This window comes from Paramacrobiotus metropolitanus, unplaced genomic scaffold, assembly GCF_019649055.1.
Source record: "Paramacrobiotus metropolitanus isolate TYO unplaced genomic scaffold, Prichtersi_v1.0 Parri_scaffold0000136, whole genome shotgun sequence".
NCBI lineage: Eukaryota > Metazoa > Tardigrada > Eutardigrada > Parachela > Macrobiotidae > Paramacrobiotus > Paramacrobiotus metropolitanus.
In genome coordinates this window covers 258169-271099 of record NW_026570356.1, presented here as the reverse complement: position 1 = coordinate 271099, position 12931 = coordinate 258169, and the positions used below count along the sequence as shown (strand labels likewise).

The window sequence follows — 12931 nt, the reverse complement described above, 5'->3', positions numbered from 1 at the left end:
TCTGTAACTAACTTCTGGACTTTATCAGCGTCAAAGGCTTGCATATCCTCTTGAGAGACTGCCTTCACCTCGGCCAACATCATTTCGAACCGGATATCCACGTAATCTCTCTCCAGAATCGCGAAACAACACTCAATCATCGCTGCATCACCAGCAAACGGATAAGTTTGCCGATAGTCAAATTCGATATCCCAGTCGTCGGAGTCGGGTTCCGGTTGTTCCCCTGGATTTCTGCTCAAAGCGTCTGCAATAACGTTCTCTTTGCCAGGTATGTGAACAGGCTTAGTGATAAATTGCTGGATATATAACGCCCAGCGCCCGAGGCGGCCAGCGGCATCGCGCATATTGTTAAGGAAAACCAGAGCCTGGTGATCGGTTTGAACTTCAAACTGATAGTCAGATAAGTAGTGTTTCCATTTTTTCAAGGTGCATATAACCGCATAAGCTTCAAGCTCAGTAGGAAAATACAGCCTTCTCTGGGTCTCAGTTAACTTGAGGCTTAAATACGCGATAAGTCTCCAGTTCGTCGCTACATCCGTTGGCTTATCCCGCGGGCATTGCATGAGAACTGCCCCTACAGCGATACTGCTGGCATCCACGATGACTCGCGATAAAGCCTCTGGATCATAACGGGCCAAGACCGGCGCCGTCACCAATGCTTCCTTCAACTGTTCAACTGCCCTACACTGATCCGTTCCCCATTCGAAGGTAACTTTCTTAGGAATTAATTTCTGAAGCGGCTCAGCAATTTCTTGGAAGTTCTTAATGAATTGGCGATAATATCCTACCATGCCCAAAAATCTGAGAATATCTTTCTTGTCTTTTATAGGGCCGAATTCCTTTACCGCCTGTATCTTTTCTGGATCTGTGCTTATACCAAACTGGTCAACCGTATGACCCAAGAAGGTAATCGAGTTGACGAACAATTCTGTTTTTTCAGGATTGATCGTCCAGCCACATTCCTGGAGCCTCAGAAAAAGCTCCTGTAAATCCCACATATGATCTGCCAGGTTTTTACTGAAGACAATAATGTCATCAATAAAAACCAACACGTTCCTCCATTTCATGTTCGCAAGCGTCAAATCCATGGCGCGCTGGAAAGCAGAAGGCGCGTCCTTCATCCCAAAAGGTAAGACTTTATATTGGAATGTGAATTCTTCCCCCACCATGGTCGTTTTACAGAGATCTTCTGGTTTTATTTTTATTTGCCAAAAGCCACTCTTCAAATCGATCTTACTAAAAACTGTTGCTTTGTCTAGGGCGTTGAGAATATCGTCAACTCTAGGAAGCGGGTAACTACTGCCCATTAATCGTTCATTTAATTTACGAAAATCCACGGTTAAACGCCGGGATTTATCTTTCTTTTTCACTATGCAGATGGGACTTCCCCACGCCGAATTTGTTGGCTCAATGATACCGTCTCTAATCATTTCCTGAGTTTTAGCCTGGAGCCATTTTCGATCTTCAAACGATGTACGATACGGAGAAGTTCTAACCGGCAAACTTGTACCTGTGTCCACAGAAAGCTCATATATGGTACAGCATCCCACCGGACGTGCTTTAGTCGGCAAAACAGACTTCGCTTGATAGAATATAGCTTTCAATTCATCCTTACTGGGGCAAATGTCTCCGACTTTAATTTTTGCGAAGGTTTCTTCTGTTTCAGGGTCGACAACGCCAACGGCGGGTGGCTGCGACTGCATCAACACACATTCGTTTATTTTTTCCGGCACTGGAATGCCCTTCTCATCACTGGGAATACCACCAATTGCTTCTTGACAACTCTCTTGGAACTCCGGGGAGTCCATCTGGTACACTGCATCAACAAGTGCCACTTCACCGAGGTTAGTCTCTTCGTTTAAGACTAGTGGTTTGTCAGAAACGTTGACAACACAGACTCGGCAGTTACCGTACTCATTTAGTGTTAAAACGCCGTCGAGTAATACCGCATTTTTATTTGTTTCCGGTATTTTTCCTTCGTAGAGAAATGGCTGAGTATATAAATACTCATCCTGGAATTCCATAAACTGTTCATCCGACATAGCCGTAGTTGCGCGAATTATTCCCTGTGAATAAGGCTGAATTATAACCGGTGAAGCCGGGAAATGCTCCATTTTAAAGCAGTCGATCGGGCCAGGTTCTGGCTCGAAGCGGTAAATATCGTGTTCTACCGAATTAACTTCAACCTGTGCTTGTGCCTGTTTCAGATGGGCGTCCCTATACGCCAACTCGATGACATCTTTCGAATATACGCATGCCGGAATATCTGTGGACTCACGAACGTCCTGAGACCGTTTTGGTAAGTTTTTAGCCGTCGGTTGTTGCAATATCGGTGCCGGCTGCACTGTCTCAGCCGACATCTGGCTTGCAGCCTCGCGCTCTGCGTATTCCCGCCGAATTCTACGGCTGTAACTAGATTTTTTACGCCTGGGAGAATTCCTTCCCGAATTTTCCGGTGACGATTCATAGTTTCCCACAGTAGGTTGTGCTGGATTAACAGCTGCAGATTCGCTCAATGCTTTTTGTTTTTGAATCTCATTCCAGATTTCCCACTGCTCGTTAATGTTAACATTTGTCGAGACATCGTAAGTCGCTCTGGCCTCCTCTGAAACGAACTCAGACGGCTTCGGCGGCGGTGAGTTGTTAATAATTTGAGAATTTATTTCCCTTTGCTTCTCCGCCTGTTTATCCTCGTAGGAGACCGGACACTGGCCAATATTGATGGGCTGCATTCCATCAGCAGGGACAAAGGTACCATTCTCAAATTCTCCTGCGGGAGCTGGATTATCCACAGAAAAGGTAACCTTGCGTTTTCCTGTAGCTTTCTGTGCATGTAATTGTTCGGTACGCTTCAGAGTTTCGAAATGCCGACGATCGTTTATTTAATTCCGACATACGTCACAGTTCTTTTCATACCGTTCAATTTCAATAATACAATCCGGCCAGTAAAACAATTTCACCAAATACGGATATAATTTTTCATGCCGGCCATACGCTTGCTTATGAATTAGTATTTCGTGGAAGCAGGCTATCAACTTTTGTCGCCATTGGTGCGGCACGTAAATTCGTGGGCAAGCTCCCGAGTGATCAGGTACTCTACACAATATCCCTTCACAAATAACGAATCTGTTGATCTCATATTTAGTGAAATTCGTATTAGCATGTGACGGCTTTTTGTACATTTTGTACCACATCCGGCTATCAACACACTGCTGTTGAGTTTCGCGCCAAAACTGCGGGTCTCTGAAACGTTGCTCCGAGGTAAACAACTGTTTATCCTGTGGCCTATCCATCGGCGTCATCCACTTCTTCAGCTCTGGATTGCGTGCCATGTAAGACGGATAGTCATGGATTTCATCTACTTCTCTGCGGTCGCGCTCAACCGGTATGACATTAAGCAATTTGTTATCCATGCTAAGACATTCGACAACCTTCGCTGATTTCTCCAAAACACCCACGTAGAGATACTTTGCTGCGGGGTGTTGCTTCAATACCGCGTCCACAGAAGAAATCTGAATAGGAAGTTGTAAGGAATCGTCACCCCCACGAACTTGACTGGAGCCAAAATTCGGCACCGGACTAATCGATACCAAAGGTGAAGTACTTGGACTGCTTGCCGGCGACGGCTACACAACTTTTTCCTTTTTAATTGGCGGCTGAGGAGACGCCTGTTCTCTCCCCCGCGAACTTAACTGCATATTATGTACAATTGTCTCACCGCCTCCCCCACGAACTTGACTTGGTTCTGGGTTTTTCTCCACTTTAATTTCTTTCTTAACTGCAGGTTTGACCGGTTCCTCTGCGACTGAGGCTGCTCTCGGCAAGTATTGCCTGATCATTTCCTGGACTACACTTCGCACCTCATCACGCTGATCAGATCCCTTTTTAATCGGAGCTAACTGAACTGGTGTAGATTCTTTAACTTCCGTTTTCACCGGGGCATCAGCCATCTTTATCACTGGTGGGGACTGGACTGGACGCGGCCACTCCTGCTTAGCCTTTTGTAAGTGCAAGATGCAGATTTCTGGATCAGCTTTCGCTAAGATTAAGTGTGCCGATTCATAAGGTACAAATTTTGCTTCTTTAGCCACGCCAATTCGTTCAGTCAGCATTAAAGCTGGTATCGAGGGAGACGGCTTAACTCCCGGGGGAACTAATGGATCAAAATCGTGCGAGCGAATGACGTCGGACATGAGGTGAGTTTCGCGACGAAAGAATGCCGGTGCATTAGGCTGTCTACGCGAGAGACGCCAGGTCATTGTATTCATATCTAATATAAGAGGTTTTGTAGCTAAAAGTCTAAACCTAAAACAACGCGGTCCCTATCGAAAGTGGAACTCACAAGCATTGCGTGCTCAAAAGCCATCCCAAATTCGTGGATGGTAACCACCACCGATAACGGTTCAATCAACTGTCTTCCCTGGTAGGCCGTATGTACAACCCTGCCCTTAATGTGATCGGGGTAGCGGTGAATATTTAATTTTAAATCTTTAGCCATTTTTAAAGACATAACGGATATACTTGAACCAGTATCCAGCATGGTTTTCACTTTCTGATAATTTATGTCGATTACAGAATACCAGGCCTGGGCATCGAGCGTCGGCAACAGACACACATGATCCGCTAATGGATATTGCGAAAAATCCTGGACTTCCATTTTGTTACACTGGGGCGTCGGAGAAGACAAACCAGCCGGTAAGTCTAACTCCATCATATTAATTTGCTGCTGGGGGTTGTTGTATCGAACCAATAACTCTGCCGACGGCTCGTACTGACGAGGAAGTACGAATTGGTTTGTACATCCTGCAGCCGGATGGAGACCATGACAGCGGAAGCAAATCTCCACCCCGCGATTCGTTCGCCCTTTATCCTTTAAAATGTTTCTTTCATCAAACGGAGGTTGATTACCAGCCTGCTGTTGCGGGCGATAATTCTGATTTGGATTCTGCTGACGGTTATTGTTGTTATTATAACCACCGCGTCCACGGTAATTGTTATTATTATTATTTCGGTAATTTCCACGATTATTACCGCCATTATAATTGTTGTTATTCGCAGGGCCATCCTGTTGATACTGTGGATCAAAGTTCTGTACCGGCTGCTGAAATTGCGACTGCATAATCAGCATCATGGGATTCATCATCTGCATAGGAACAGGCATCGCAGTCTGCATGGGAATTGGTTGCGGAAAAGTCTGCGCAAATTGTACCGGTTGCTGCTCAACAAATGGTGGCTGTGAATATACCGGAACTGGAACAAATTGCGGCTGGGAGACATTCAGGACATGCTGCACGGGAGCTACTGAATTCTGCGGCTGCGGAATCACCGTTTCCGTGTACGAGCGGGTGTATCCACCTCGATTATTCCCATAATTTCCCCTGCCTCCCCGGTTCGAATAATAATTTCCTCTTTGAGACGAGCCACCCCGGCCGCCTCGGTTTTCATAATTCGAATTATTATTATTGTTATTACCAGCGCTTCTGGGTTCAGCAGGAGCACTTTTCTGAGTTGACTCAGGTGCCTTCTTATCTTTATTCATGCGTTTCCACAGTTTTTCGCATTCTTTTAACTTCTTTTCAAATTCTGAGTAGTTTTTAGGCGCTGCATTATAGATTTCACGGAACCAAGCTGATCTATGGTCTTGCACGCCATCAAGAAGTGCCTCCACTTGCTCTTCGTCGGATATTTTTAGCTCCTCAAACCATGGGAGGAAACTATCCAAGTAAGCGCGAACAGGCTCATAAAATTCTAACTTGCGATTATTCATTTTCCGGCGAATATCGGCTTTAGAGAGAGAGCCGTTAAAGTGCTCTACAATAGCCGGCTTGAAGAAATCAGACCATGATTTGCCTTTATTGTCTCTCCAGAATTTTTCGAACCATTGGAAGGACGCTCCAGTAAATGCGCCAGTTACTCTGCGACAGGTAACCTCATCATTCCAATTATTTGTGGTGCGACACTGCTCAACATTCATCAGCCATTTCTGAATTTTTTCCGGATGGAAATCATCGAAGGTAAACAGTTTCATACCTCCTACTGTTTTATCGCTGTCTTTTTCCGCAAATTTTGCTAAAAGTTCAACAACGCTTTCTTGTGTAAGCGTCGTTCTATCCGAAATTTGGGTCTGCTTAATCAGCCATTCCTCCAGCTGAGGATTTCTGGACGTAGACTCATTGCTGGCCGTGCTACTGGGGCGACGGTGTTCGTCATCCAAGAGAACCTCATCCCCAAATTCGTTTTCGGTATCAGAACTGTCTCTGTACTCTGTTCCACGCATCGGACGGCTAGATTCGTCAGCTGTTCTTTTTAAAATTTGCTGGCGTAAATCTGTTGAGCAATTTTCCTTCTGCTTAGCAGGTACTGTTTCCTTGGGAATTTCGCTTTCTGAGGACGAGCGTGGCATGGAATGAGCCTCCGAAAATTCGACTCGCGATTCCAGTCTGGGCCTCCGCAAGATACCAGCTGGATTACTGCCAGTAGCTAAAGGCTGATCAACGAATGATGAGAAATTTTGAGGATTGAATGGTATAAATGCGGGAGGACGTAATACGTCTCCTGTTGCTACCGGCGCTTCCCTTTGAAAGTGTCTCTCACCGCCGCCAAGAGCAGTATCTGGATTTCGAAGCAGGAGAAGTTCGTTGCATGCTTCCCTAAAATCCACTTCCATCTTGGTAAGCTGATCATGTTTTTCATGCCATTCTTTTCGGCACTGTGCATTTTCCGCATATAGCCGGTTGCACGCTTCAGATTTTTCGTAGGCATCGGCTTGTGCTTTATTTTTCGCTTGAATCGCTTTCTCGCAATTACCGCATTTTTTATCGTTTTTCAATTCATTTAATTTCTTTTGGACCTTTTGAACATTCTCTCGCTCTCTGTTCAACAGACCCTGCAACCTTTCAATTTCCTTTTGGGACAGATCATCCTTTTCCTTAGGAATATGCATCGGGCCGACTGAAGATACCTTATTTAGCTGCACTCTCGCTTGTGTGAGTTCACGCTGTAGAGAGTCTTCCGCATCTTTAGCCCGCTTCTTTTCGTCTTCCAAATCTTTGGTAAGTTTTTGAGACAAATTCTGCGCATCAGTCAGTTTTTTATTTGTGACTTTGTGCGCATCTTTTTCGGCACTCAAATCCCTCAGTGCTTTATTGAATTTTTGGTCTAAATCAGCAATTTGTTTCGCCGTATCAGGTGTTGGTTGAGCACTGAGACCATCAATCGTAGCTTTTGCGTTTGAAAGATCTCTCTGAGCGTTTTCCAACTGTTTTTCCAAATTACGATTCGTGTCTGTTAAGGTGTTGCGCTCATCTTTCATAGCGTTGAACGCGACCTCCGCATTTCTGTTGGCTTGTCGAACATCATGTAGATTATTATTCGCAATGCGTATTTCGTTGGCCAATCTGTCATTTTCTGTTTGTTCATTTTCGAATTTAATACGCATTTCATTGAAATCGTTTTGGAACTTTAATTTTTCATTTCGTTCCTCATCGACGCGGGCGTCCAAGGACATTGTATTACCCATTTCATCTACTTTTGTTTTTGTAGATGCGATAAGAGTGCGGAGACTTTGGATCAATACGGGCATAGTTTGCCGAACTATCAAGCCAACGTCCTGATCGGTTTCTGCCGCAGCTAACTGCTCATCGACTTCCCTAGCTTGAGTAAGAAAGTCTTCATCGGGTTGTTCAAAATCTTTTTCAGACACAAAACTATATAATTTTAGTTGTGCCGGGTGGAATGTCATTGTTCCACCACGGATGCTTTTACTTGCTCTTGTTTCAGATCCCTCGGAAATATCCGCTTTATCCGCAGCTGACGAGGCTATCAGGTTATTGTCCGACTGGGACGACTGGGGTTCTGTCTGGCTCTCAGCCACGCTTGGAGTTTCCGATATGGGTTCGTCTAATATCGCACCAGACGCCTGGGCCGAATTTTTCTCCTTGGCACCTCGCGTGACTCGCTCATTCGCCGCCTGTTTTCTGGGAGTTTTCCCCGTCGCCTTAGACGCTGCATGCGCGTTTTGCGCCTCTAATCTGCGTCTACCCAAATCTTCCATGTACTCTGGCAGCCATTTGTTTGCATCTTGTAACGCCATTTTAAACTGCTCATCTGTTATGTCCAGGTAAGCTTCGGGGATGCATCCCTCATACTCGATCCAAGGTTTGAAATGGGCCGGTAATCTTGTTTTGGAGTTAATAATCCGTTTAATTTCCTGATATACAATCCATGACTTCCCACAGAATGCATCTTGTGCTTCTGGTGGTTCGACATTAAGGGCGATATACATTAAATTTAATGGGATTTCTTTCGCATTAAATTTAAACCTTGTCTGAGTTCTCGACCCATCATACGCTCCGAAGATCACCTTATTATCAGGAATTTTACGCGGTGGTGGGCGATTTTTGGGAATCGAACCGCCCGACATTTCTGCTTGTATTTTAAATTAACCTTTGCGGCTAATTAAAATATTACACACAGCAGCGATTGTGCTACTGTTTCCGAAATTGCAATTGTGCAATTACTGCTACGTCACTTCCCAATCCTCCTTTTAGGTTTGAATTGTTCAGTGAGTTTAGACACAGCCGACCTTTGCGGTTTCGACTGTAACAAATTCCTAAATTACTTTGCGTGCTGCAGTAATTTAAAATTCACAGGTCAATCACCGTTTGCCGGTGTTTACCTTTTTTCACGGTCAACTCTCTCTAGCTGCTGATTTTGGCTACCGCTTGCGGCTTGCCTTTATCTAGCTGCTGGAGATCGTTATCTCACTTGGCCACTGACAATGGCTCGGAACTCACTATCTGATTTATCTGCAAGCCAGGTACACTGACACTGCAGATTACACTTTTATTCACCGCGGTTACTGCTTTGCGCAGACAACCCGGAAATTACCCGCACCGATACTGATTAATTACACAGCCGACCTTTAAGGTTTCGACTGTTTAATCCTACGGTCCAATTTAATTAAACTTAATTTAATTGGCGAGGAAGCTCACCAGTGAGGAAGCTTACAATTGCGAGGAAGCTCGCTGAAAATAAATTAACCAGGCCAGATCGGAACGCTGACCTCCTTCGGCGTACCTTTGCGGTTCGACGCCTTTCAAAAACGGACCACTTTTACCAGTAAATTACCATCACACTTTCCACCAATAATTTTCTGTTACATCGGGAAAATTAAAAGACACCGGTGGGCGCCATGTCGTGTATAAGCGTTCACGCCGATTAAGGCTCCATGAACAATCTTTACTCTTCCACGCCTGTAAATGTCAGTCGGTAGGCACTCGTACTCTCAAACTGTAACAGAAGAATTATGGTGGAGAAGCGACAAACGATTCAGGAACACGGGAACTCAGGAATCCCTCGGGAAGACGCTAACCACAACTTCCGGTCGTAAGTCCTGTGAGGATCGGCAAGAGCTAGGACGATTGTGTCACGAGCAAACCTGTATTCTATGCAATAATCCGGGAGCGATCATGTACATCAGAAGGAACAAGTATTGCTGTCTCTTTATCCAATTCACATCACAGTTCACAACGCTAGGAAATCATAATTAGAAGCAGTCTCAGAAGTAAATCTCAGACTACTGATTGCCGATATTAGTGGCGACATGAACTTATATAGACTTCGCGTTATGACATCATATACATTCGCTAGTAAAAGAGAACAGCAAATCACAGATGAGATTGACTAGATTATCCGTTATGTTGTAGGTGGAAGGCGGACAGTCAGCATCCGTACGTACGTCCGGCGTGTGATCCTAGTCCCACACGTCACTGGTTATCGCGATCTATTTACCATGTCCAGGATGTTGTTGAAATTACATATTAATCTATCATGCAAATTGTATCCGACAACCTGCCGTTTTATCGGCCGAAATGCCATCATTCGGGTCGAAGGTATTTTGCAATTTCTGATAGGCATTTGGCGGCTTGTGGCCGCACTGACTACAACCAATTCATTTTTTACATTAATACCTCATCAATGCGAAGCTTTAGGAAAAAAATAATTGGTTGAAAGTTAAAAAGATAACGATGATAAACATCTAAGCATATCTACACAGAACCTAAGTACATTTTCATTAAAAAAATTTGAAAAAATATGAAACAGATCACAAAAAACGTGAACCGGTTTCGATGACCGGTTTAAGCAACAGGAGTGAACTGTGAAATATGAGAAAATTTAAAGTGTCCTCAGAAATCGATGGCTCTGACAAACAGCGGCCAAATTTAAACAGTTACTGCATTTTTGTCCGATACGTCCATCTGGCCTCGTTGCTGTCGTCACACATCGGAGACGTGGGGGCCCCGTTGGTAGATTGTGCAAACCAATAGGGGACCCGGCATCTCCGACATAGGGTCAACACTGCATCATATCCCAGCGCTTGTTGCAGCAGGATTCTTTTTTGCTATGGTTAGAGCAAGCGCAGTAAATATTTTACACATAACATACTGCAGAACACGAAATGCGGCGTACTGATGTTGCTGAACCGTGAAGTACAGATACTCTGCCTGGCAGGAAGCGCGGTTTAATGACTACAAAGTATTTCTGCTGAATTATACTAATGGCAACTCAGACAACCGGCAAGCGAATGAAAGCATGGGACAAAAAATCGCCAGAAGACAATCAACTGATCTTTGCGCCCGATAGGAAACGAAGGCTCGTTGAATGTATTGAGTAAGAGTAAGGTTGGGAGGTTCGTTTGCCGTACCAGCCGGTAGCCTATTCCGGATTGCATACGGTAGAAGCTCCGTACACAGAATCGCACGGCGCCAGATAAGCAGTACGTTAGCAGAATGAAAACTGCTTCAGAACTTTGTGCTGTTACACTTTGGTCACGTACAGCAACGAAAAAATTAGTCGAGTCGAGTGCGCGCGAGGACGTGACCACCCTGCCAACGGTCGGCGGTCTGAATGCTCAAAAAAGGTCCACGGGCAGCATACACTGGCCTGCCATTCACTCATGTATCTGAGCCGTTGCAAGCATCCGCGTAAGGCGGATAATTTTTACGTTCGGTTCCGGGTTGTTTTACGTCCGTTCGCGACGTTAGCAGCTCTAACCTAGCGTCGTGCGGTGACGGGTTCCATATGGAACCGTAGCCGAATGGAACACAAACCGTGCAATCTGAAATAGTAAAGTATCGCAAATTTCGTCCGTGTAAACTTCAGGTGTATATGTTTTGTCAGTGGTTTGTGGACTGTGCCACGGAATACCACTATTATCGCCGCTGTTGCCATTTTGGAAAAAAATATAAACAATGTTTTTTTAAGAAAATATAAACATTTTTCTCCCCCGAAACGCTGACGTATTTTTATTTTATTTTAACACACGGAAGAGTTTGTAGGCTAACATTACGTTTGCGCAATAAGAAATTTTTAACCCTGTGGTGGATCGGGCTATCAGCATATTTACACTTATAGTAGTGCATACAGCAGTTTCATTGACCCGATTGTGATTTATTTAAATAGGCGGTGGATGTTCGCCCGGGACTATGGACGAGGAGCCATTGCGTTATTTAATTGGTTTCGTTGAGCAGATTGTACACTTTTTAATTTTTATTGCACTTTTTGGTATCTATCCTCTGCATTTAATTAAAAATGTTACATGCATATGCCAGATAAATAGCATATCAAATAATTTATACTAACTCAGAAGTATTCCATACCACAGGAAATCGCGAAGAAAGGCTAAGTACGCTTGCAGTTGACAGGTTTTGGATGCAAACCAATCACTAATGTGCAGGCGATTGGCATGCGATTTATATAGAAGTGTTTGAACATATGCAGACTACAGCTTAGGACAAAATGGTCGCATAGGCCCATAACCCAAAATAATGCGTAAACGGCCATTCGCTGTTCAAAAGTACGCAGTGCGCAACTGGCCGTGCTCTGTTCAAAACTACTTCCGGCTGTCGACTGACCGTCGGCTCAAGCAAATTAATATAATATATTGTTGATTTCATTTAACTTTCAACTTTCGTTTCTGCTTTGTTTTCTTTTTGTTCATTTCACTCGTTCCGTAAAATATTGCGGAAGAATGGCTCGCGGCAGATAATTATATTGATGCAGATTTAGTCAAAACTGTTTTTACCTTGTACGATAAAGAACGCGGTTGAACGAAAGTCAGCAAATATGTCCGAAAATCGCAAAGCTGGGTGATCAGGGTGCTGCATCAGTACGATGAAGAAACGGGTGAACGCAAGGTGAAAAATAAGAAAGGAAGACCGAGAAAAACAACAGCCGAAGAAGACCAAACAGCCATAAACCTCCAAATCAAACAGTCACGCCAAAATAAGGGAGGAATTGCAGTGTGGGGTGCGATCTGCGCAGCAGGCCGAGTTGCGTTGGTGCGATTCCAGGGGATAATGAATTCCGAAAAGTATGAGGAGGTGTTGTTCGACCAACTCCTTCCTTACCTGGACGCAAACGGTCGCGATCTCACTTACCAGCAGGATAATGCACCGTGTCACACCTCCGCAGCCATGAAAAGTTCTTCGAGACGGAAGACATCAACGTGATGCCGTGGCCAGCAAGATCGCCTGACTAGAATCCGATCGAAAATCTCTGGGGGCAAATGAAAGACGTCATGGCGCAGAAATTCCCGAAAAACTTACGAGAATTAGAACCTTTGATAGAAGATGCTTGGGAAGAAGTGTGTACTCCAGAATATTGCAAAAGTTTGATTAATTCTCTGAAAAATCGTCTAAACGCGTGCCTCTATAATGGCGGGGCACGCAGCAAGTCTGATATGTGATACTGTGATTTGCACCAGTTGCGGTGGTAGAGCTACTATACGAGTCTATGGAGATTTATTTGTGCGCATTGGTTGTTTTTCTGTCGTTCTCTGTTTGGTTTTTCTTTACAAATTTTGGGTGGGTATGCGACCATTTTGTCCTAAGCTGTATATTGCAGTTAAGGGACGTGTGCCGGTACACGG

At 44.5% G+C, this 12931-nt stretch overlaps 1 protein-coding gene across 1 annotated transcript; it reads left to right on the top strand.

The window, feature by feature from the left end:
- The first annotated feature begins 1029 nt into the window (after positions 1-1029).
- On the top strand, positions 1030-12512 carry LOC129599056 (uncharacterized). The gene is made up of 2 exons (XM_055497185.1): positions 1030-1129; positions 12118-12512. Exons 1-2 carry the CDS (start codon positions 1030-1032, stop codon positions 12510-12512), a joined length of 495 nt encoding a protein of 164 aa, XP_055353160.1.
- The last annotated feature ends 419 nt before the right edge of the window (positions 12513-12931 follow it).

Coding starts and splice junctions, on each gene's coding strand:
- LOC129599056 (XM_055497185.1), top strand. CDS start 1,030: ATGTCATCAATAAAAACCAACACGTTCCTCCATTTCATGTTCGCAAGC. Junction 1,130..12,117: donor CGCGTCCTTCATCCCAAAAG/GTAAGACTTTAT, acceptor GTTGAACGAAAG/TCAGCAAATATGTCCGAAAA.